This window comes from Macaca thibetana, chromosome 16 (assembly GCF_024542745.1).
Source record: "Macaca thibetana thibetana isolate TM-01 chromosome 16, ASM2454274v1, whole genome shotgun sequence".
NCBI classification, from domain to species: Eukaryota; Metazoa; Chordata; class Mammalia; order Primates; family Cercopithecidae; genus Macaca; species Macaca thibetana.
Window position 1 is genome coordinate 19,652,910 of NC_065593.1, and position 24,446 is coordinate 19,677,355.

A 24,446-nucleotide genomic window follows, 5' to 3' on the forward strand; every position below is an offset into this window, starting at 1 on the left:
TGACTAATCCCAGCATTGTGGGAGGCTGAAGTGGGCAGATCTTTTGAGCCCAGGAGTTCGAGACCAGCCTGGGCAACATGACGAAATGCTGTCTCTACAAAAAAATTAAGAAACTAGCTAGGCATGGTGGCCCACACCTGTAATCTCAGCTACTCAGGAGCCTGAGGTGGGAAGATCACCTGATCCTGGAGAGTGGTGAGTGTAGTGAGCTGAGATCATGTCACTGCATGCTAACCTGGGTGACAGAGTGATACCCTGCTTCAAAAAAGAGAAAAGATGCATAACTTTACTAGTGTATCAGGGATATTCATAGTTTATAAAACATCATTTTGGGCCGAGGCCGGTGGATCACTTGAGGTCAGGAGTTCAAGACCAGCGTGGCCAACATGGCAGAACCCTGTCTCTATGAAATATATGAAAATTAGTGGGGCGTGGTGGCATGTGCCTGTAGTCCCAGCTACTCAGGAGGCTGACGCAGAATTGCTTGAACCCAGGAGGTGGAGGTTGTAGTGAGCTGAGATCACACCACTGCGCTCCAGCCTTGCCAACAGAGTGAGACTCCATCTCAAAAAAACCCACTATTGCCGGGCGCGGTGGCTCAAGCCTGTAATCCCAGCACTTTGGGAGGCCGAGACGGGTGGATCACGAGGTCAGGAGATGGAGACCATCCTGGCTAATACAGTGAAACCCCGTCTCTACTAAAAATACAAAAAATTAGCTGGGCGTGGTGGCGGCGCCTGTAGTCCCAGCTACTCGGGAGGCTGAGGCAGGAGAATGGCGGGAACCCGGGAGGCGGAGCTTGCAGTGAGCCGAGATCGCGCCACTGCACTCCAGCCTGGGCGACAGAGCGAGACTCCGCCTCAAAAAAAAAAAAAACCCACTATTAGTGGCTGTCAGGTTGGCAAATTTGAGAAGACTGTTAATATCCTGTGTGGGTGAGTTTATAGTAAACAGATCCTCTTACTTGGTGATAATGTAAAATTTAAAATAGCACCAAGTGCTGGATTTCCAGATGTTCTCAGTTTGTGAAAATACACTGAGCTGGAGGTTTGTATGCTCATTTGCTTATGAATGCTATCCTTAATAATCAGCTGGGGAGCTTGTGAGCAGTGCAGATTCCTGGACCCCACGCAGGAGGTCCTGATGTGGGAAGTCTGAGATGAGGTCCATGTTTAACATTTTGAACAAGCACCGCAGCTGATTCTGATACAGGGGTTCTGATCATGTTTTAAGAAACTGTCCTCGTTCTTGGGGGAAGGAAGGAAAACAGGGCTGGCAGCTCCAACTCTGAGCTGGTACTAAGAAGAGTTTTGGTTCCTGACCCCTTTGTCTCCAGATTGCAGGATACCTGTATGGGGTGAGCCCACCAGATAACCCCCAGGTGAAGGAGATACGCTGCATCGTGATGGTGCCACAGTGGGGCACTCACCAGACCGTGCACCTGCCTGGCCAGCTGCCCCAGCATGAGTACCTCAAGGTAATGGAAAGTGATGGAGCCTGGGAATGTGGAAAAGCTGGTGCGATTCCTGTCTGCAGATGGGATTCTGAAGAGCTCTGTACTCCTCTTTACCTATAGGAGATGGAACCCTTAGGTTGGATCCACACTCAGCCCAATGAGTCCCCGCAATTATCACCCCAGGATGTCACCACCCATGCCAAGATCATGGCTGACAACCCATCTTGGGATGGCGAGAAGACCATTATCATCACGTGCAGGTGGGCCTGGGCTCCTTGGGAGGAAGTATGGTGGGGCAGGGATTGCAGGCCAGGGCCCAGAATAGTGACCTGAGCTGTTACTCCGTCCTCGTCCCTCCCCCAGCTTCACACCAGGCTCCTGTACACTGACGGCCTACAAGCTGACCCCCAGTGGCTACGAATGGGGCCGCCAGAACACAGACAAGGGCAACAACCCCAAGGGCTACCTGCCTTCACACTATGAGAGGGTCCAGATGTTGCTGTCGGACCGCTTCCTTGGCTTCTTCATGGTCCCTGCCCAGTCCTCGTGGAACTACAACTTTATGGGTAAGTGGGAGGAGCCTGGGGACGTGGGGATAGCAGTAGTGATAAGGTGAGGCCATCACCCGTCACACTTGGGGCCTGGCTGGCTTGGAGGTGGTGCCGGCTGCATGAGGCGGGAGCCCTGTTGACGCTGGCTGTTTCCTTCTCCCCGAAGGTGTTCGGCATGACCCCAACATGAAATACGAGCTGCAGCTGGCGAACCCCAAAGAGTTCTACCACGAGGTGCACAGGCCTTCCCACTTCCTCAACTTCGCCCTCCTGCAGGAGGGGGAGGTTTACTCTGCGGACCGGGAGGACCTCTATGCCTAGCTCTTTCCCTGCCTCCAGCTTCAGCCTCCTGAGGCCGGAGCCTCAGCCCCTCCAGACAGGCCGCTGACATTCAGCAGCTTGGCCTCTCCCTCTGTCTGTGCTTGTTGTGTTGTTGACCTCCTGATGGCTTGTCATCCTGAATAAAATATAATAATAAATTTTGTATAAATAGGAGTTCAGGGGCTGTTTGTTTTTTTTCCCCCCGAACCCAAATTCTGGATTTAGGTCTAACAGGAGAAGGAAACAGCCAAAGTTAACAGGGCTCCTGCCTCATGCAGCCTGCGCCGCCTCCAAGCCAGCCCCAGGTGTGACTGGACTGGAGCGGTTTACAGCAAGATGCTGGGCTCGCTGTGAAGGGGGAGTATGAGGCCACCTTCCTATTCAGGGCTTTGGGGTAGATAGCCCCTGGACTCAGTGGAGACCTGAGGCGGGGCTGGGCTTTCACACTCCGCTGCCTTGACCACATTTGCTGCTTTCTCTACAAAACAGTACTTGGAAGCCCTCGCCTCCTTTCCACAGTTCTGGGAGCAGTTGACCTTTCCCGGTCTAGGAACTCTGGCTTGCGCTGAGCGGCTGTGGTGTCCAGCCCAGCCCTTTAAGCTTTCTGTGTCACTCCTGGTCAGGAAAACAAGCACACAGGCAGACAGCTGGTGTACAGCCGGGCGGAGGCCAGTGACTGGCTGCCTACCTGTCACCTCTCGCCTGGAGTGCCCCGCTGCCAAGTTGGCCCCATGACTCCACACACGGGGCGGAGCCTGGACTGGGCCTGTGGGGAGGGCTCCACTAAAGTGACCACTTGCAGCCCTGAGCCTCAGCTCTTGGACGTCTGGCTGGAAGTTGGCTGTCCTGTTTCCTGTGACCTTGGGCATGGAAGGGACAGGGCCCAGGGGACCTAGGACACTGTCTCCCTTCCCCACGCCTTCTCCCTCGTTCCTCCCCACCCTTCTCGCTTCTACCCCGCCCACACAGCCCTAAACGCTTCCTGGGGCGGAACTGTTTGGCTTTTCCCCGTCTCAGTTGAGGGTGGAGGGGTCGCAGCCCTAAGCCTTTGGGGGACATGGAGCCCAGAAGGGCAGTGGCGCCTGGCTGGGGGTCTCGAGAGACCGCGGGGTCGGGAACGGCCGCGGAGCTTGTGTACCATCTAGCCGGGGCCCTGGGCACTGAGCTGCAGGAGCTGGCGCGCCGTTTCGGGCCGGAGGCGGCGGCAGGGCTGGTGCCGCTAGTGGTGCGGGCGCTGGAGCTCTTGGAACAGGCTGCCGTGGGGCCCGCCCCAGACTCGGTGAGTCACGGCGCTCCCCTCGCCACCCGCGGGGCCGGCAGGGCCGAAGCCTGAGACCCGGGTCTCCCCAGCTGCAGGTGTCGGCGCAGCAGGCGGAGCAGGAGCTGCGGCGGCTGCGGGAGGAGAACGAGCGCCTCCGCAGGGAGCTGCGCGCGGGGCCACAGGGTGAGCCCAGCTCCGGCCAGGGCAGGGCGGGTGGCGACCGGCTCGGGTCCTCCTCTCCCTCCCGCGGGCCTACGTGCCGCCGCTAAGAACGTCCCTTCCTCAGAGGAGCGCGCGCTGCTGCGGCAGCTCAAGGAGGTGACGGACCGACAGCGGGACGAACTCCGTGCGCACAACCGCGACCTGCGGCAGCGAGGCCAGGAGACGGAGGCGGTGAGGGCAAGATGTGGGCGGGGCGGGGGCTCCGGGGGCGGAGCGGGGGAGCGGAGCGAGGCAGGCACGGGGCGGGGCTCCGCGGGCCCTCGGTGCCCCGCCCACCCCACCGTTTGCCCCGCTCCCAGTTGCAGGAGCAGCTGCAGCGCCTCCTGCTGGTGAATGCTGAGCTGCGGCACAAACTGGCGGCCGTGCAGATCCAGCTGCGCGCCGCGCAGGACCGCGAGAGGGAGCGCCAGCAGCTTGGCGAAGCCGCGACCCCGCCAGCTAAAGAGGGAGCGCAGGGGCAGGCCGGGGCTCCCGGGCACCAGCACGTGCAGGAGCCCGAATGGATGACCGCCGGCGCAGGCGCCTCTGAGGACCTGGTGAGTGCCGCATGAGGGCAAGGACCCAGCCCAGGACTCAGCGTCCAGCGCTCGGTGGGCGCTCGGGCAAGGTTTGCATGCTGCACAGCAGGTCCGCCAGGAAGCGGGGAGGTGGCAGACAGATCTGCGCCCCCGGCCGGCCTCGGCCCCTGCTCTCAGCAGGAGCACTGCTCTGTTATCTGTTGGGGCACCCTTGTCCCCCAAGTCTCCCTGCCCGTCACTTCCTCTAGCATTCCCATGATGGCCCTGGAGCGGGGGGAGGGAACGCCAGCGGAGGCGACCCTCTGACCATGCCTGTCCTTCCAAAGGCGGAGGCTGCGCAGCAGCTGGGGCGCCCCTCGGAGGCAGGGCAGTGCTTCAGTCGGGAGGAGTTTGAGCAGATCCTTCAGGAGCGGAATGAACTCAAAGCCAAAGTGTTCCTGCTCAAGGAGGAGCTGGCCTACTTCCAGCGGTGAGAGCGCTGGGAAGCCGGGGGGCCTCCGATCACCCCACCTCATTCTCCAGTCATTGACATGTCCACAGTGACATGTGCCAGGCCTGCGCTGGGAACTGGGAGGACATGAATTGCACAGCCCCTTCCCTCTGCAATATCATCCAGACAGGGGAGAGGGATAGTGCAAAGGGTCGCAGCTGCAGCAGCCAGGGAAACTCTCCTAGAGGGGCCATGGGGCCACCTAAGCTCAGGTCTGAGGGTGTCAGCAAGGCAGAGCGCTTCACGTGTTAAGGGAGGAGCCGCATGCACAGGTACCAGGAGTGAGGCCTGCGGCTGGCATCCCCATGGCTGGCATCCCCACAGCTTTCTCCCTTCCTGCCCTCTTCTGTAGGGAGCTGCTCACAGACCACCGGGTCCCCGGCCTTCTGCTTGAGGCCATGAAGGTGGCTGTCCGGAAGCAGCGGAAGAAAATCAAGGCCAAGATGTTAGGGACACCAGAGGAAGCAGAGAGCAGGTAGGTCCCTGCCTGCATTCCCACTGAGCCAGGCCTCCCTCCCTCATTCTGCTGAGCCTGATGACTCAGCCTGGGCACCCTCTGAGTCCATTGTCTCAGACTGAGGCTATCACCCCAACCTGGTCACCCCTTGAGCCTCCCTAGCCTGGCCGCTTCTAGGACCTGCTGACCTGGTCTGGTTGTGTCCCGTGGCCACTGTCCGGCCTGGGCTCTTCTCCCTGGATTTCACCATTCCCCTTACCTTTCCTGCCGTCCATTCTGCCAGTGCTACCTCTCCACATTCATTCTTCAGGTTCCTGCCTTGGCTGGGTCTGTTTGTTCTTACGGGGGTGAAACGGTAGCCGTGGCTGTGTCAGGGCCTGCTGTGTGTCAAGCTATAAAATAAAGCCTCGGCCGGGCGCGGTGGCTCACGCCTGTAATCCCAGCACTTTGAGAGGCTGAGGTAGGCAGATCACCTGAGGTCAGGAATTCGAGACCAGCCTGGACAACATGGTGAAACCTTGTCTCTACTAAAAATACAAAAATTAGCCGGGCGTGGTGGCAGGTGCCTGTAATCCCAGCTACTCAGGAGGCTGAGGCAGGAGAATCACTTGAACCTGGGAGGCAGAGGTTGCAGGGAGCTGAGATCGCGCCACTGTACTCCAGCCTGTGACAGAGTGAGACTCTGTCTAAAAATAAAAAATAAAAATTAAACCCCCAACATGCTGCATCTCCCCAGGGTTGCCTTCTCTCCAGCCCCAGGGGCCCTGCAGTCCCTCCATCCCCCCTGCTGGATTCCTGTTGTCCCTCAGGGCCTTGATCAATGACCCTCATGTCTCCTCTCTCCTCTGTCTCAGTGACGATGAGGATGGCTCATGGCTCCTGCTCTCCGATGATAAGGGAGACCATCCCCCACCCCCGGAGTCCAAAATACAGAGTTTGTATGTTGGGGGAAGGGGAAGGACAAGAATATGGGGAGGGAGGAAGGGCCCTGGATGGTTCTTCTCAGGATCCCCTTTCCTGCTTCTCTGCCTGTCACCCTGCTGTCCTTGGCTCTAAGCACATCCTCCCCTCCTGCTTCTCTGGCCCAGGCCCCCATCACCTTCCCACTCCCTCAGACTGCCCTTTCTTCCCCCTCTCCCCTTTTCTCACCACCCTCTGCCCTCATCCATATCCTTGACCTCTCTGGCTTCCTGGCTGAAAGTACGTCCGGCTGTCTCTCTCCAGCTTTGGCCTATGGTATCGGGGTAAAGCCGAATCCCCTGAGGATGAGACCGACAGCCCCGCACCCAGCAAGCTAGGGGGAGAAGAGGAGGCCCAACCACAGTCCCCAGCTCCTGATCCGCCCTGTTCTGCCCTCCACGAACACCTTTGTCTGGGGCCTCAGCCGCCCCGGAGGCCTGACTTAGGGGTCTAGCTGTGGATGGATGTGTGGCCTCAAATGAGGACAGGGCTCCCGCCTTCGCAGCCCTCACCAGGGGTCTGCCCCAATCCTGGCCTGTACCAGGGCAGGATGGGGGCTCAGCCCACCTCCCTCTCTACGTCTCTGTACCAAGCCTCTGGGGCCAGATATAAGAGTGCCTCTCTGAGTCTCAGTTTCCCCATCCACGAAATGAGAGCTGACTGCCTAGCTCCCAGGGCTTTGTGCAGACAGCCTGAGCTCATGTAATAAAGAACTGCCCGGCCGGGCGCGGTGGCTCAAGCCGTAATATGCGAGAAACTGATCGAGACCATCCTGGCTAACACGTCTCTACTGTACAAAAAACTGTGGCGGGCGCCATGGGAGGCTGAGGCAGGAGAATGTAAACCTGGGAGGCGGAGCTTGCAGTGAGCTGAGATCCGGCCAACCCTGCCAGGAGCAGACAGGCAGCTGAGGGGTCCTAAATAAAGGGTCTGTTCCTTGCTCAGCCTCACCCTTAGAGCAGAGGCAGGCTGAGGGGTCCTCGTGGGTCTCCTTGCTCAGTCACTTAGAGCGGGGTTGGCTTCTTGAAGCTCGGGCCTTGCTTTGGGAGTGTGGCTTGATGGAAAGCCCTGACTCCCACCCTCACTCCACCCGCTTCCCTGGCCCCGGCACCCAGAGACCTGCAACTTCATCCTTCTGGCCCTTCCAGGCCGAGGCCACTCAGCCCTGCCATTGCCTTCTTTTTCCTTTCTTTTTTTGAGTGTCAGTCTTTCCAGCCACCCCCTCCCTCTCAGGGAGGTGCCTCATGGCAGCCCGCCCCTCCGGCCTGGTTTCCTCAGGAAAAGCCCTGAGAGGAAGCAAGGAGGGGGTTGGGAGCTGTGGGGGCCAGATGAACCCGAGCCCTCCCACCGCGCCGGCTGCCATGGGGCTGGGACTGCTGCTCCCGCTGCTGCTGCTCTGGACTCGGGGGACTCAGGGGTCTGAGCTGGACCCCAATGGGCAGCACGTCTGTGTGGCCAGCAGGTGGGTCTCGTGGGAGTCTGATGGCGGGTGGTTGAACCGGTGTTGAGGCCTTTAGGGGAAGGAGGAGACTAGGAAGGGGGCTTGGGCTGGAAGGAAGGGCTGCTGATGGCGGCCTGGCAGGTAGTGGCTAGCCAGGGCAGATGGTGGAAGGGCCAGGGAAGGAGAGGGGAGGGGCTGGGGACCCGAGCCGTAAAGATCTGCTAGGCCTCCCTAGCTAAGGCTAAACCAGCCTCCTCCACCTCAGCCAGAGACAGTGATCCACCTTGCTCGGGGCTAGGCTGCACCCCCCGCCTTGTCCAGCTGACCCCTTTTTGCCTCACAGCCCCTCTGCTGAGCTGCAGTGCTGCGCAGGCTGGAGGCAGAAGGATCAAGAATGCACCATCCGTGAGTAGCCGGACAGACCCTCAGCCAAGGAGAAGGGAAGCCGTAGCCCAGCAATAGCCCTTCCTTCCTACCCTCCCGGGCCTGCCCTTCCTGACACCAGGAGCCAGGGTTTCTCCTGTGACACCCCCCAGGCCTGAAGGGGCACCTCTTGAGGAGGCATGGCCCCAGGAGCCAGTGAGAGGGCAGGGGTGTCCCCTGGTCCTGCTCCTGTCTTTCCAACCTGGGTGGGGTGTCTTTCAGCCATCTGTGAGGGGCCGGATGCCTGCCAGAAAGATGAGGTGTGTGTGAAGCCAGGCCTCTGTCGATGCAAACCTGGATTCTTTGGGGCCTACTGCAGCTCCCGTGAGTCTCAAGGGCTGGATGAAGTTGCTGGGCAGAGCTGGGTACGGGGACAGTGGTGTGGGGGCGGGCAAGGCAGGTAGCCATGTAGCCTCAGGACAGCAGGGCCAGGATCCCTCCCAGCTTCACTGAGGAATCGCGGTCCAGAGACAGGAAGTGACACACACTCCTAGGAGATGGCCTGAGTCACTGGGTTTTCACCCGTATCCACAAAGCCCTGCCCACCTGCGCATCTTCCTCTTCCACTTCTCAGAAAACCTGTGATTCCCGTTCATTGCAAAATGAGTATATTCCTTCTCTTTCCCACATACGCCTTATACATGGGCAGCGGATGGAAGGAGGCCCCCCGCTCGGCTGTCTGCCCTTTCTGGCAGAAAGAGAAGGAAGGGAAAGGGGTTGGGAAGCCAGAGGATGGGCACCAGGAATCAAGGAATCACTAGGGGAAAGGTGGCTTAACCTGCACCCTGGCGGGCAGCATCCAGGACTGAGATCGGGAGGAAGCTCTCTCTGCTCCAGCCCAGCAGGGATCCACCTCAGCAGGGAGGAGCAGCCATGGAGGAAGGCCCACCCACCTCGGTGCCGCACTCTGGGCAAGTCCACTGCCCACTCAGGATCTCTGAGTGTGTTCTGAATGTGAAATGGGAGGCTGGGCCTCCCACTAATGGCTAAGGGTTTTCTGTAGGTCAGAGCGGAGCAGGAAGTGAGTGTTGCCCAGGACAGGCTGCCGGATGTTCCGAGGGTCTGTCCCCGGCTCTTGGAGGATGGGCCCCGTGCCCCTTTTCCTTGCGTAAGGGGACGCAGGGTAAGGGTCCGCGCGCGGCCCTGAGCCCGCTGACCCCTCCCGTACCCATCCCTGCAGGCTGCCCGGGCCAGTACTGGGGCCCCGACTGCCGTGAGAACTGCCCCTGCCACCCTCACGGCCAGTGTGAGCCAGCCACGGGCGCGTGCCAGTGCCAGGCCCACCGCTGGGGCGCCCACTGCGAGTTCCCGTGCACCTGCGGCCCCCACGGGCGCTGCGACCCCGCGACCGGCGTGTGCCGCTGCGAGCCGGGCTGGTGGTCGCCCACGTGCCACCGCCCGTGCCAGTGCAAGCCCGAGGCGGCGCGCTGCGAGCAGGCCACGGGCGCCTGCGTGTGCAAGCCGGGCTGGTGGGGGCGCCGCTGCAGTTTCCGCTGCACCTGCCACGGCTCCCCGTGCGACCAGGACTCGGGCCGCTGCGCCTGCCGGCCGGGCTGGTGGGGTCCCGAGTGCCGGCAGCAGTGCGAGTGTGTGCGGGGCCGCTGCAGTGCCGCCTCTGGCCAGTGCACCTGCCCGCCCGGCTTCCGCGGAGCGCGCTGCGAGCTGCCTTGCCCGGCTGGTAGCCACGGGGTGCAGTGCGCACACAGGTGAGCGGGCGGGGCGGAGCGGGTGAGTGGGCGGGGCGGGGACGGGGGCGGGGCGGGGGCGGGGCGCACACAGGTGAGCGGGCGGGGCGGGGCGGGGCGGGGGCGGGGGGGGCGGGGGCGGGGTGCACACAGGTGGGCGGGGCGGAGTCAGGTGGCCGGGGCCGGGCGCCGGGAGGAGGGATCAGGGCTTTGCGGTGCTCCCCTCAAAAAACGTACGAAGCAGAGGGACGAGAAAGGGGAAAAGAGGTCTAGGCGCGGTGGTTCACACCTGTAATCCCAGCACTTCTGAGAGGCTGAGGCGGGCGCATCACCTGAGGTCAGGAGTTTGAGACCATCCTGGCCAACATGGTGAAACCTCGTCTCTACTAAAAACACAAAAATTAGCCTGGCCACGCCTGTAGTCCCAGGTACTCGGTAGGCTGAGGCAGGAGAATCGCTTGAGCCGGGGAGGTGGAGGTTGCAGTGAGCCGAGGTCGCACCACTGCACTCCACCGGGTATGAGACTCCCTCTCAAACAAAACGAAACAAGAACTTTAAAAACCCTTTGTTACCCAGGTCCAGCCCCGCCTGCTCATTTCATCGTTTACTGCTGTGCAAAAAATTGCTATACTAGCACTGCTAGCAAGCCATATGTATAGATGAGTGGATAGAGTGACCAAAGGTCCTGGGCAAGGTCCCTTTAGGACTCAGTGACTTTCAAACTTTGACCAGCTGCACTCACCATAAGAAATTTCACCCCTGGATGGGCGCAGTGGCTCACACCGGTAATCCCAGCACTTTGGGAGGCTGAGGCGGGCGGATCACCTGAGGTCAGGAGTTTGAGACCAGACTGACCAACCTGGTGAAACTCCATCTTTACTAAAAATACAAAAATTAGCCGGGCGTGGTGGTGGGCGCCTGTAATCCCAGCTACTTGGGAGGCTGAGGCAGGAGAATCACTTGAACTCGGGAGGAGAAGGTTGCAGTGAGCCGAGATCACACCATCACACTCCAGCCTGGGTGACACAGCGAGACTCCGTCTCAAAGAAAATAATAAAATAAAATAAAAATAAAAATGCTGGTCCAGATCAGCTAAATGGCTTTTATAAACTCCCCTTCTTCTCCCCTACTAATGGATCTGACCCAAGTATATGATCCCAGATAGTTGAGCATCTGAGGGAGAAACTTCAAGTAACTGTTAAGCATCAATGGGAAACTAAGATATGGCAAATGTGAAATTATATTGGTGACAACAGTGGTCTCCAACCTTTTGGCACCAGGGACAGGTTTCGTGGCAATTTTTCTATTATCATACTGTAATCTATAATGAAATAATTATATGACTCACTATAATATAGAATCAGTGGCAGCCCTGAGCTTATTCTCCCACAGCTAGATGGTCCCATCTGGGGATGATGGGAGACAGTGACAGATTATCAGGCATTAGATCCTCATAAAGAGCGTGGAACCAGGACCCTGCCGTGATCAGTTCACAATAGGATTGGCGCTCCTATGAGAACCTAAGGCTGCCACTGATCTGGCTGGCAGCAGAGTTCAGGCGGTCAGGCTCCCCCGCTGCTCATCTCTATGCTGCTGCCTGGTTCCTAACAGGCCATGGACTAGTACCAGTCCATGGCCCAGGGTTTGGGGACCCCTGGGTGAAAACACTTTACATTTTTTTATTTCATGTGATGGAGTAGAAGACACTACTGAGTTCCATTCATGCCAGAACTCGGGGTCGCTCAGTGTGAAAGGAAGAAAAGGGAAAGGGCAGGAGGGAAGACCTGGCAGACCTGGCAGATGGGACTCAGAGCTTGGTGGTGACGTGGCTGCCCTGGCTGGGCTGCTGCCTCCTGCTGACCCTGGGACCCAGGGAAAGATGGTCACAGAGTAGACGCTTCGAAGGAAAGGGATGGGATCCTCCTGTAAGAGCCCTCATTTGTCTTCATTGTACAACGTGGGGAAACTGAGGCGCAAACCTGCCTGAGTGACCCAGGTGGGACCCGAACACTCTCCAGGGCCCCCGAAGGCCTGCGTGGAGTACAGGGGTTGGAAGGGGTGGGTGCTCCATCCATCCACCCCCACTGCTCCCACAAAGCCCTTCTCTTCCCAGCTGTGGCCACTGCAAGCACAATGAGCCGTGCTCTCCAGACACGGGGAGCTGTGAGTCCTGCGAGCCGGGCTGGAACGGAACCCAGTGCCAACAGCCCTGCCTGCCTGGCACCTTTGGCGAGAGCTGCGGACAGCAGTGCTCTCACTGCCGACGTGGGGAGGTCTGTCAGCCAGATACTGGCCACTGTCAGCGCTGTGACCCTGGCTGGCTGGGGCCCAGGTGAGCGCACCATTCTGTTCAGGGTGGGGTGCACCTCCCCCCAGGACCCTCACCTCAGCGGCTCTCTCTGAGAGCACCACCCCTCCCTGACACACAGGTTCATGCAGTCCCAGGGGCCTCCCTCCTGTTGAAGAGTTGGGGAGAGCAATGAGTTCTGGGGGTACCTGGGCAGGATCCCAGCTCCCTCCCCTCTGAGGCTTCCTGCCCTCCTCCCCCTCTGGGGACTTGTAGTCTGTCAGCTGCTGGATTCGGCCCCAAGTTCAAGGCCCTATTTACACCTGAGCTTCACTGCTAAGGCGTGGCCCGTTGGGTCCTTGAGTCCAGGAGCCTGGAGTGGACAGGTGGGGCCCCACGGTGGGGGCCAGGCCTGCCTTGCTCTCCCCTTCCCCGAGTCTTGCCTCACCCTAGGTGTGAAGACCCCTGCCCCACTGGCACCTTTGGGGCAGACTGCGGCTCTACCTGCCCCACCTGTATTCAGGGGGCCTGTGACGCTGTGACCGGGGAATGTGTCTGCAGTGCGGCTACTGGGGGCCCAGGTGAGGACGGGGGTCCTGGGGGCAGGAGAGTACCAGGGGCCTAGGTCAGGCCTCTGTGCAGCGTTTCCTCAACTTGCCTGGACAGTGCCCGGAAATCTCCCTCCCTGTCTCCTGCCTGTCCCTCCCTTCACGCAGCCCTCAGCCCGCCTCTCCATGTCACTCCACAGCTGCAACACCTCCTGCCCCGCCGGCTTCCATGGAAACAACTGCTCAGTTCCCTGTGAATGCCCAGAGGGACCCTGCCACCCTGTCTCCGGGTCCTGCCAGCCGGGTAAGGTGGAAGAAGGCTGCAGGGTGCAGTAGCCGGGGAAAGGCGGGCCCTTCACACGGGCTCCAGGGCCAGTTCCTCACCAGGGAGTCTGGGCCACTTCAGAGACATTCTTTTTTTTTTTTCTCTTGAGACGGAGTCTTGCTCTGTCCCCCAGGCTGGAGTGCAGTGGCACGATCTCAGCTCACTGCAACCTCCGCCTCCAGGGTTCAAGCCATTCTCCCACCTCAGCCTCTCGAGCAGCTGGGATTACAGGTGCCCGCCACCACGCCGGGTTAATTTTTGTATTTTTAGTAGAGACAGGGTTTCACCATGTTGGCCAGGCTGGTCTCGAACTCCTGACATCAGGTGGTCTGCCTGCCTCTGCCACCCAAAGTGCTGGGATCACAGGCATGAGCCACTGCACCCGGTCCAGAAACATTCTTTATACCTGAGCTCTGTGTGGATGCTCTGGGGCTCCCTGAAGATGTGACAGAGCCCTGGCCCCCTGCGAAACCAGGCTAGAGCCATGAAATGCGCAGCAGGGTGGTTGGACACTGACAGGGCCTCAGGGGCAAGAATCTGTGGAATGGGCCACAGACCCTGCGGGAGGGGACACGCCAGCAGAGAGGCTGCCCGGAGGCAGGACAGACCCCCACGAAGAAGCTTCTGGGTAGCAGGCAACTCAGAGCAAAGACAGGATGTGTAGGAGACAGGAAGGCCTGAATATCCCCCATCTCCGGCTCCCCCAGGCTCTCGCAGTCGGGACGCCACCCTTATCGCAAGCAGCCTTGTGCCTCTGCTGCTGCTGTTCCTGGGCCTCGCCTGCTGTGCCTGCTGCTGCTGGGCCACCCGGTCAGACCTCAAGGACAGGTGAACACTAGCCCGTCCTTTCCCCACACAGCTCAGGCCATGGGGTGGGAGCAGGGAGGCATCTGGTTTCCTTTCCGGGTGGGGAGGGCTGGCCTCATCACCCACATAGGTCAGAGGTGATGGGGTGGGGAGAGCTGGCCTTGTCACCCACATAGGTCAGAGGTGATGGGGTGGGGAGAGCTGGCCTTGTCACCCACATAGGTCAGAGGTGATGGGGTGGGGAGAGCTGGCCTTGTCACCCACATAGGTCAGAGGTGATGGGGTGGGGAGAGCTGGCCTTGTCACCCACATAGGTCAGAGGTGATGGGGTGGGGAGGGCTGACCTTATCACCCACATAGGTCAGAGGTGATGGGGTGGGGAGAGCTGGCCTTTTTGCCCACGTGGGTCAGAGGTGATGGAGGTAGTTGGCAGTGACTGTGGCCTGGAGACACTGGAGACACCGGGTCAGCTGCCTGCCCTCCTTGGAAACCTTCGATGAGTAAGTTTCTGAGTTGCATGGGCACCGGGCTGGCAAACTGGAGCCTGCAGCGGGAGGCAGAGAGCTGACACCGGCAGGGACCAGAGGAGGAGGACTGGGACCACCGCAGGAGCAGCCCAGCTCTGGGCCAGGAGGGAAAGAGACCAGGCCTCAGATGCCCCGCAAAGGAAAGTGACATGAATGTCTGTGCAGTGGGTTAGCAGAGAATGTAGCTTCCTGGGAGGCGGAGAGCGGAGGGAGGGTTGGGCTGGTGGGGCCCGCCACAGAGGGGCTTACGCAGAGCTTTGTTCCTTTATGAAACCTCTTCACACTCCAGGCTTCTTTGAGACTCACAACAGCCTGGAGGTTTGGAACAGGGAATGTGGGGCCAGGAGGATTATTGTCCTCAATTCCCAGAGGACACGGAGGCCCGAGGTGATCCAGTTGGTTATTGGCACACAGGAAGCCCCTCTCCGCCTTTTTGGACTCTTTGTCTGGTGCTCTCTTGCTAGTTCCTGCCCTAGTCCTCCAGCACGTCCTCCTCTGTGCTTGTGTGGCATTCACAGATGAGCAGAGACAGTTGCCACTGGCCCAGGGCATAGAGCCCACGGTGGCAAGAAGCCCCTCACAGGGACACAAGGACAGGTGCAAAGGCTGTTGGAGGGACGGTGAAGAGTGGAGCAGCCTCCTCCCCATGTGGGGGCAGAGCAGAGTGGGAACAAGGGAAGGCTTCCTGGAGGGGGTGTCATTTGAGACAGGTGGGCCAGGCACAGTGGCTCACACCTGTAATCCCAACACTTTGGGAGGCCGAGGCAGGCAGATCACCTGAGGTCAGGAGTTCGAGACCAGCCTAGCCAACATGGTGAAACCCCATCTCTACTAAAAATACAAAATTAGCTGGGCATGGTGGTGGGTGCCTGTAATCCCAGCTACTCAGCAGGCTAAGGCAGGAGAATCGCTTGAACCTGGGAGGCAGAGGTTGCAGTGAGCCAAGATCGCACCATTGCACTCCAGCCTGGGCAACAAGAGCGAGACTCTATCTCAAAAATAGAGAGAGAGAGAGAGAGAGACAGGTGAGCTGGGGCTCAGCTAGGATGATAATAACAAAGAGCTGCATTTTGGAAAAGCCCCCACAAAACGCTTGGTACCCTGCCAGGTCCTGCAGATTAGATAGATAGATAGACAGACAGACAGACAGACAAGACAGATAGATAGATAGATAGATAGATAGATAGATAGATAGATAGGCAGACAGGATCTGTTTTACAGATGTGGAAACTGAGGCCCAGGGAGGTGAAGTCTGAGCCAGAGTTGTTACTCAGGGCTGTCTGACTCTAGAGTCACACTTGGTTCTGTGGCAGGCCTGAATCTTGGGCTCAATCGTTTGGATTTTATTCTGCAGTCAACAGAGAGTCACTGAAGTAGAGGTCGTCACCCTGTCACACCCTGCCAAGGTGACCCAGGTCACCTTGGGTCTTATGTACTGACCACTGTCCCTGCCCTCCTCACTCAGGCCAGCAAGAGATAGAGCTACCGTGTCCAGGATGAAGATGCAGGTCTGGGGAACACTGACCAGCTTAGGCTCCACACTGCCCTGCGGTTCCCTCAGCTCCCACAAGCTACCCTGGGTGACAGGTCAGTGGGCACTGGGGGCTGCGGTCTGGGATTGGACAAGGCTTTGCATCAGGTCCCGCAGGCGCCTGATCTGGAGTCTCTACAGTTTCACATCACGACCCGGAGGTCCCCTTCAACCACAGCTTCATCGAGCCACCCTCTGCCGGCTGGGCCTCTGATGACTCCTTCTCATCTGATCCTGAGTCTGCAGAGGCAGACGAGGTTCCTGCCTACTGTGTGCCACCCCACGAAGGTAGCCCCCCAACAGCCCACATAGCCCCTGAGCAGCCCTGCCCCCCACAACTCCCTCTGTAGTCCCCCAGCGAACAGTTATTATTTATTTATTTATTTATTTATTTATTGAGACTGGGTCTTGCTCTGTCGCCAGACTGGAGTCCAGTGGTGCAATCTCCGCTCACTGCAACCTCCGCCTCCCGGGTTCAAGTGATTCCCCTGCCTCAGCCTCCCAAGTAGCTGGGATTACAGGTGCCCGCCACCACGCCTGGCTCATTTTCCTATTTTAGTAGAGACCGGGTTTCAGCACGTTGGCCAAGATGATCTCGATCTCCTGACCTCGTGATCCGCCCGCCTCAGCCTCCGGAAGTGCTAGGATTACAGGCGTGAGCCTCCGCGCCCAGCCGGCAAACAGTTATTAAGGGCCCATTCTGTGTTAGTCACTGTTCTTGGCTCCGGGGATGCAAGAGATAACAAGACAGATTCCTATCCTCACCAAGCTTAGAGTCAGATGGGCAGTCTGACAATGACAGGACACAGTGATATGTGTCTCCATGGGGGACATACAAGGAGGGGCTCATTCGCTAGCCATGTTGGGGTGACTGGGGTCAGGGAAGATGTGTGTGGTATCCCAGTTGAGTCTAGCAGAATCAGTAGGAGTTAACCAAGTGAAAGTCAGGGAGGGGAGGGAATGGTGTTTTAGGAAGATGGAACAGCATACACAAAGGCCCAGAGGTGAGAGGGATGTGGCTCGGTGACATCAAAATAGTTTTAGCTTGGTTAGAGTGTGACAGTATTTCAAAGTAGGGAGAGGTGGTGAGAAAAGAGTATAGAGACCAGGTGTGGTGATTCACACCTGTGATCCCAGCACTTTGGGAGGCGGAGGCAGGAGGATTGCCTGAAGCCAGGGGTTTGATACCAGCCTGGCCAACATAGTGAGACCCCATCTCTACAAAAATTTAAAAAAAAAAGAGTGTAGAAGTAACAGTGTCTACCTGAATTGGTCCTTCCGCCTCTCTCCACTTCCTTGCCCTCTTCCTTGCCCTATTTTTGAGGCCTCCTGGAAGATACTGAGCTGTGGGTAGGATGCATTGTGGTGGCCAGTTCAGCTCCAGCCAAGCTCTTCTGTCTCCTCTGCCAGGGATGGTCCCTGTGGCCCAGGCAGAGTCGTCAGAGGCCAGCCTGGCTGGAGGTGCTTTCCCGCCCCCTGAGGATGCCTCCACGCCATTCGCCATCCCGCGCACCTCCAGTCTAGCTCGGGCCAAGCGGCCATCGGTCTCCTTTGCTGAAGGTACCAAGTTTGCACCACAGAGTCGCCGAGGCTCAGGGGAGCTCTCCAGCCCGCTCCGAAAGCCCAAGAGGCTCTCCCGGGGGGCACAATCAGGTCCTGAGGGCCGGGAAGCCGAAGAGTCCACAGGCCTGGAGGAAGCAGAAACAGATGAGGCCCTTCCTGCGGCTGCCAGTCCAGGAGATCCAGCCACTGGCCACCGACGGCCCCCACTTGGTGGCCGGACAGTGGCTGAGCACGTGGAAGCCATTGAGGGCAGTGTCCAGGAGAGCTCAGGCCCTGTGACCACGGTCTACATGCTGGTGGGGACGCCCCGGGGATCTGAAGGCCCTGTCCGCTCTGTCTTCCGCCATTTTGGTGGCTTTCAGAAAGGCCAGGCAGAACCCAAGGTCAAGAGGGCCATCCCTAAGCCTCCACGCCAGGCCCTGAATCGGAAAAAGAGCAGCCCTGGCCTGGCCTCTGGCTCTGTCAGCCAGAGCCCCAACTCAGCCCCAAAAGCTGGGCTTCCTGGGGCCACAGGGCCTATGGCAGTCAGACCAGAGGAAGTGGTCCGGGGGCTGGGGGCAGGCACTGAGAGTTCAGGGAGGGCCCAGGAGCCAATCTCTGGGGCTGGCTTCCCGAAACAGGATCCTCAGAAGCAGGCTGAAGAGGAAAGGCAGGAGGAACCTGAGTATGAGAATGTTGTACCCATCTCCAGGCCACCAGAACCATGATGACCTTGAATTTGGGGAGTGAGGAGACTGGATGGGATCAGAGCTGCCATGGACTGGACTGTGCTGTGTGCTGGAAAATGATCCCAGGGCCCGGACAGACAGACCAGAGCCTCTGCCCCTCCACAGGGAAAAGGCAAGGCTTCCGGGCCAGGTGGCCCAGGGCCCTGGTGGTGCTCCCAGAGGGGGCCTGGAAGGCCTGGGCAGAGACCCTGCAGGATGGGGTCAGGAAGGGTTAACTGCAGGGACTTCTCCTGTGCTGTCCTGGACCCTGTGTGCCTCGTAAGGGCTATTCTTTCTTTCACGTGCAACACATTTTTCTGAAATGACAACCTACACGTTTGCTGATAAAAGATTGGCTAAACAAATATTTCTTTTTGTTGTTGTTGTTTGTTTTGTTTTGTTTTGTTTTTTTGAGACAGAGTCTCGCTCTGTCCCCCAGGCTGGAGTGCAGTGGCGCAGTCTTGGCTCACTGTAAGCTCCGCCTGCCGGGTTCACACACCGTTCTCCTGCCTCAGCCTCCCAAGTAGCTGGGACTACAGGTGCCCACCACCACGCCCGGCTAATTTTTTTTTTATTTTTAGTAGAGATGGGGTTTCACCATGTTAGCCAGGATGGTCTCGATCTCCTGACCTCGTGATCCATCTGCCTCGGCCTCCCAAAGTGCTGGGATGACAGACATGAGCCACCGTGCCCGGCCTATGAACTTTGTAAAAAGGATGTATGTGCATAAAAACAGATTCAAGGGAAAGGCACTAAATGGTATTTTCCTCTGGAAGGTGAGATTGTAGGTGATATTTATTTTCTTCTGAAACTTTTGTATGGTTTGCAAATTTTCTACAGTGAACACTCTTTTTTACTTTTGTTAGTAGATAGAATTTAATAAAGTATAATAAAAAGCAATGATCTTTGTTAAAAAAATAAAAAGTACTAACATTACAGACACATATAAACTGCAGATTTCCCTTCTCCCCAGAAGCATCTGTGGGTCTGAATCTAAAGGAGAGAGGTAGAATCTGCTTTTGCCTGGCAGCTTTTTGGTCTTGTTTGAATTCTTTGCTCACATATTACCTAGTCAGAAAAGAAAAGGGGCAGCTCCCCCCATGCTTTATTTATTTCTTTAAGATGGAGTCTCACTCTGTCACCCAGACTGGAGTGCAGTGGCATGATCTCGGCTCACTGCAACCTCTGCCTCCCGGGTTCAAGCAATTCTCCTGCCTCAGCCTCCAGAGTAGCTGGGATTACAAGCACCCGCCACCACACCCGGCTAATTTTTGTATTTTTTGGTGGAGACAGGGTTTCACCATGTTGGCCAGGCTGGTCTTGAACTCCCAACCTCAAGGGCTCCACCGCCTGGGCCTCCCAGAGTGTTGGAATTATGGGCATGAGCCACCACGCCTGGCCAGGGGCAGCTCCTTTTATCCCAGTGCTCAATCTCATCAACAATTGGGTGCTTTCTTTCAGATGTTTTTCTGTGTACCTGTCAACAAATATTTTAAACAAAAACAAAATTTTAGCATAGTTAGCATACTGTTCTCAGCTGCTTTTTTTTTTTTTTTTTTTTTAGAGATGGGGTCTTGCTCTGTTGCCCAGGCTGGAGTGCAATGGTACAATCTCGGCTCACTGCAACCTCTGCCTCCCAGGTTCAAGTGATTCTCTTGCCTCAGTCTCCTGAGTAGCTGTGATTACAGGTGCGTGTCACCACGCCTGGCTAATTTTTGTATTCTTAGTAGAGACGGGGTTTCACCATGTTGGCCAGGTAGGTCTCGAACTCCTGACCCACCTTGGTCTCCTGAAGTGCTGGGATTACAGGCGTGAGCCACCGCGGCCGGTCTCAACTTGCTTTTCTACTTAACAATATATCCTGGATATAGTTCAATGTCCATAAAATAAAGCCACCTCTCTTTTTTTTTTTTTTTTTTTTTTTTGAGACTGAGTCTCGCTCTGTCGCCCAGGCTGCAGTGCAGTGACCGGATCGTAGCTCACTGCAAGCTCCGCCTCCCGGGTTTACGCCATTCTCCTGCCTCAGCCTCCTGAGTAGCTGGGACTACAGGCGCCGCCACCTCGCCCGGCTAGTTTTTCGTATTTTCAGTAGAGACGGGGTTTCACCGTGTTAGCCAGGATGGTCTCGATCTCCTGACCTCGTGATCCGCCCGTCTCGGCCTCCCAAAGTGCTGGGATTACAGGCTTGAGCCACCGCGCCCGGCCAAGCCACCTCCCTTTATTAAAAAAAATGACTACATGAGATTCCATCTAGCACAACTATTTAAATCATTCCCCTGCCAATGGATGGTTGGGTTGTTCTGATCTGTTTTGATACAATAAACAATGACATAGCATACAACTTTGTTCATATTTATTTATTTTTTGAGACAGAGTTTCAATCTTGTTGCCCAGGCTGGAGTGCAATGGCACAATCTCAGCTCATTGCAACCTCCGCCTCCTGGGTTCAAGCGATTCTCCTGCCTCAGCCTCCTGAGTAGCTGGGATTACAGGCACCTGACACCACGCCCAGTTAATTTTGTATTTTCAGTAGAGACGGTGTTTCTCCATGTTGGTCAGGCTGGTCTCGAACTCCCGACCTCAGCTGATCCACCCACCTCAGCCTCCCAAAGTGCTGGGATTACAGGCGTGAGCCACCGCGCCCGGCCCCATATTTATTTATTTATTTATTTATTTATTTATTTATTTTTATTTTATTTATTTATTTTTTTGAGACGGAGTCTCGCTGTGTCTCCCAGGCTGGAGTGCAGTGGCGTGATCTCGGCTCACTGCAAGCTCCGCCTCCCGGGTTCACGCCATTCTCCCGCCTCAGCCTCCCAAGTAGCTGAGACTACAGGCGCCCGCCACCACGCCCGGCTAGTTTTTTGTATTTTTAGTAGAGACGGGGTTTCACCATATTAGCCAGGATAGTCTCGATCTCCTGACCTTGTGATCCACCCGCCTCGGCCTCCCAAAGTGCTGGGATTACAGGCTTGAGCCACCGCGCCCGGCCCCATATTTATTTTTACATTTGTGCAAGTTTTTCTATCAAATAGATTCCTAGAAGCAGGGCTGTTGAGTTGTAGGGTAAGGGAGTTAGACACTTCTGTACTCACTCCAAATTGTCTCCAAAAATGTTGCCTGGATTTGTATATTCTCACAAATTATGGGGGAATCCATGTCCCTACACTCAATCTGATCAGATAAAAAAGGGTATCTCCTTATTCCACCTTGGTAAAAATAAAGTAGCACATGCTAAAGCTTCTTTTTTTTTTTTTGAGATGAAGTATCTTTCTGTTGCCCAGGCTAGAGTACAAGTACAATGGCACAATCTCGGCTCACTGCAACCTCCGCCTCCTGGGTTCAAGCAATTATCCTGCCTCAGCCTCTCAAGTAGCCAGGACTACAGGTGTGTGCCACCACGTCCAGCTAATTTTTTGTATTTTTAGTAGAGACGGGGTTTCGCCATGTTGGCCAGGTTGGTCTTTCTGACCTCAGAAAATCTGCCCACCTTCGCCTCCCAAAGTGCTGGGATGACAGGCGTGAGCCACTGTGCCCAGCCACTAAAGCTTCTAAAAAGTATATATAAATTTTTTTTGGCCAGGCGCGGTGGCTCACGCCTGGGAGGCTGAGGCGGGCGGATCACGAGGTCAGGAGATCGAGACCATCCTGGCGAACACGGTGAAACCTGTCTCTACTAAAAATACAAAAAAATTAGCTGGGTGTGGTGGTGCGTGCCTGTAGTCCCAGCTACTCGGGAGGCTGAGGCAGGAGAATGGCGTGAACCCGGGAGGTGGAGCTTGCAATGAGCCGAGATCGTGCCACTGCACTGCAGCCTGGGCGACAGAGTGAGACTCTCTCAAAAGAAATTTGTTTTTGTGTTTAACCATCAACAATTATATCTCGGCCGGGCGCGGTGGCTCAAGCCTGTAATCCCAGCACTTTGGGAGGCCGAGGCGGGCGGATCACAAGGTCAGGAGATCGAGACCACAGTGAAACCCCATCTCTACTAAAAATACAAAAAATTAGCCGGGCGCGGTGGCGGGCGCCTGTAGTCCTAGCTACTCAGGAGGCTGAGGCAGGAGAATGGCGTGAACCCGGGAGGCGGAGCTTGCAGTGAGCCGAGATCGCGCCACTGCACTCCAGCCTGGGCAACAGCGTGAGACTCCGTCTCAAAAAAAAAAAAAAAAAAAAAAAACAATTATATCTCTTTACAATTTAAATTTCTATGCGTATTCTAAGGTTGAGTTTCTTTTGTGTCTTGGCTCTCTGCAACCTCCACCTCCCAGATTCAAGCCATTCTTGTGCCTCAGCCTCCTGAGTAGCTGGGATTATAGGCACCCACAATCACGCCCAGCTAATTTTTGTACTTTTTGTAGAGATGGGGCTTCACCATGTTGGCCAGGCTGGTCTCGAACTCCTGACCTCAGGTGATCCACCCGCCTCGGCCTCCCAAAGTGCTGGGATTCCAGGTGTGAGCCACCACGCCTGGCCTCTTGCCCCTTTTCGTGAGTTCATGTTTTCATTCCACAAACTCATATTGTGCACCTGCTTTGTGCTTGCTTCTCTATCAAGGGCTGGTTATACAAAGTTGAAGAAGACACCGTTCTGCCCCCAGAGAGTTCATAGTCAATTGGAGAGGAAGACAAACAGATGAATAGCTAATTATAAAACAATGCCGGCAGTGGACAAATAAAGTGAACATTACTAATGGGGAGTGGTTAGGGAAGGCTTCCCAGAGGAGGTGCTGTCCAAAATGAGGCTCTGTCGAGAGCTAGAGGAGAACAGCAGGTGCAGAAACCACAGGCCATGTGATTGGAACATCTGGGACCAGGCAGGTCAGATGTCCTCCAGAGACAGGGAGACGGAGGAGCCTGCGTGGGTCAAATTGGGGAACTGGAACTTTAAAATTTTGTTTATTTATTTTTTTGAGACAGAGTCTCGCTTTGTTGCCCATGCTGGAGTGCAGTGGCGCAATCTCTGCTCACCGCAACCTCTGTCTCCCTGGCTCAAGCAGTTCTCCTGCCTCAGCCTCCTGGGTAGCTGGGGTTACAGGCGGGTGCCACATCACCCAGATCTTTTTTTTTTTTCAGATGAAGTTTCGCTCTTGTTGCCCAGGCTGGAGTGCAATGGCACAATCTTGGCTCACTGCAACCTCCACCTCCCGGGTTCAAGTGATTCTCCTGCCTCAGCCTCCAGAGTAGCTGGAACTACAGGTGTGCGCCACCACGCCCACTTTATTTTTTGTATCTTTAGTAGAGACAGGGATTCACCATCTTGGCCAAGCTGGTATCAAACTCCTGACCTCATGATCCACCTGCCTCAGCCTCCCAAAGTGCTAGGATTACAGGCATGAGCAACTGCACCCAGCCTGGCCATGCTGATCTTGAACTCCGGACCTCGTGATCCACCCGCCTCAGCCTCCCAAAATGCTAGGATTACAAGCATGAGCCACTGCGCCCAGCCTGGCCATGCTGGTCTTGAACTCCTGACCTCGTGATCCACCCGCCTCGGCCTCCCAAAGTGCTGGGATTACAGGTGTGAGCCACCGCGCCCAGCCATTTTTGTACTTTTAGTAGAGACAGGGTTTCACCATGTTGGCCAGGCTGGTCTTTAACTTCTGACCTCAGCCTCCGAAAGTGCTGAAATTACAGGCGTGAACCACCATGCCCAGCCAGGAACTGGAACTTTATCCTGTTTTACAAATAATAGTTTTTGAAGAATTTTGGCAGAGGTCACATTTACATTTCCCTTAGTGCCCTGGGATGAGATGGGGGCTGGATTTGAGGAGCTGAAATTTGAAGGTGGCTCAACCACAGCAGTTCCGGGCCTAAGGGCACAGATGGACCGATTAGGTAAATATGTAGGAGATACAGGTGTATCAGTGTGATGGGGATGGGTTGAGGGAGAGGCAGAATCATGGCGACTGCCTAACAAATGTCTGTTAAAAGGATGGTTCTCAGCAGGGCGCTGTGAGTCATGCCTGTAATCCCCGCACTTTGGGAGGCCGAGGTGGGAGGATCACTTGAGCCCAGGACTTTGAGACCAGCCTGGGCAACAGGGCAAGACCCTATCTCTACAAAAAATACAAAAGTTAGCCAAGCGTGGTAGCACGCACCTGTGGTCCCAGCTACTTGGGAGGCTGAGGCAGGAGGATCACCTAAGCCCAGGAGGTCAAGGTTGCAGTGAGCTATGATCACGCCACCACACTCCAGCAGTCTGGGTGCCTAAGATCTTGTCTCAAAAAAAAAAGAAAAAGAAAAAAAGAGATGGTTCTTGGTATCTAACTTCAGTAGACAGTAGTGTGGTTATCTGAGAGAAAATGGGGAGGACAGTTCTGGGGGATATTTGAGATGTGTTTGAGCCCCGGAGTGCCCTCAGGCTGCC

At 56.6% G+C, this 24,446-nt stretch overlaps 4 protein-coding genes across 4 annotated transcripts in view; 3 read left to right on the plus strand and 1 right to left on the minus strand.

The window, feature by feature from the left end:
* Positions 1-2,502, plus strand: part of PRPF8 (pre-mRNA processing factor 8) — a 38,588-nt gene extending 36,086 nt beyond the window's left edge. Inside the window, exons 40-43 of the mRNA XM_050763503.1 lie at positions 1,337-1,477; positions 1,577-1,716; positions 1,820-2,022; positions 2,174-2,502. Of these exons, the coding sequence (XP_050619460.1) occupies positions 1,337-1,477; positions 1,577-1,716; positions 1,820-2,022; positions 2,174-2,328 (639 nt within the window). The 3' untranslated portion in view covers positions 2,329-2,502. The remainder of the gene's footprint in view (positions 1-1,336; positions 1,478-1,576; positions 1,717-1,819; positions 2,023-2,173) is intronic.
* SERPINF1 (serpin family F member 1) overlaps positions 1-24,446 on the minus strand; it is a 173,001-nt gene that overhangs the window by 120,082 nt on the left and 28,473 nt on the right. The window lies entirely within an intron of this gene.
* On the plus strand, positions 3,069-6,956 carry RILP (Rab interacting lysosomal protein). Its single transcript, XM_050763574.1, is given in 9 exon segments — positions 3,069-3,607; positions 3,679-3,772; positions 3,876-3,982; positions 4,111-4,347; positions 4,656-4,798; positions 5,172-5,294; positions 6,131-6,214; positions 6,501-6,646; positions 6,649-6,956. Coding segments are annotated over 9 exon segments (1,185 nt in total). The 5' UTR covers positions 3,069-3,385; the 3' UTR covers positions 6,678-6,956.
* SCARF1 (scavenger receptor class F member 1) lies at positions 7,199-19,025 on the plus strand. The gene is given in 12 exon segments (XM_050763529.1): positions 7,199-7,698; positions 8,021-8,082; positions 8,323-8,424; positions 9,281-9,806; positions 11,899-12,117; positions 12,526-12,632; positions 12,635-12,653; positions 12,821-12,924; positions 13,653-13,773; positions 15,745-15,866; positions 15,952-16,098; positions 17,221-19,025. Coding segments are annotated over 12 exon segments (2,607 nt in total). The 5' UTR covers positions 7,199-7,480; the 3' UTR covers positions 18,081-19,025.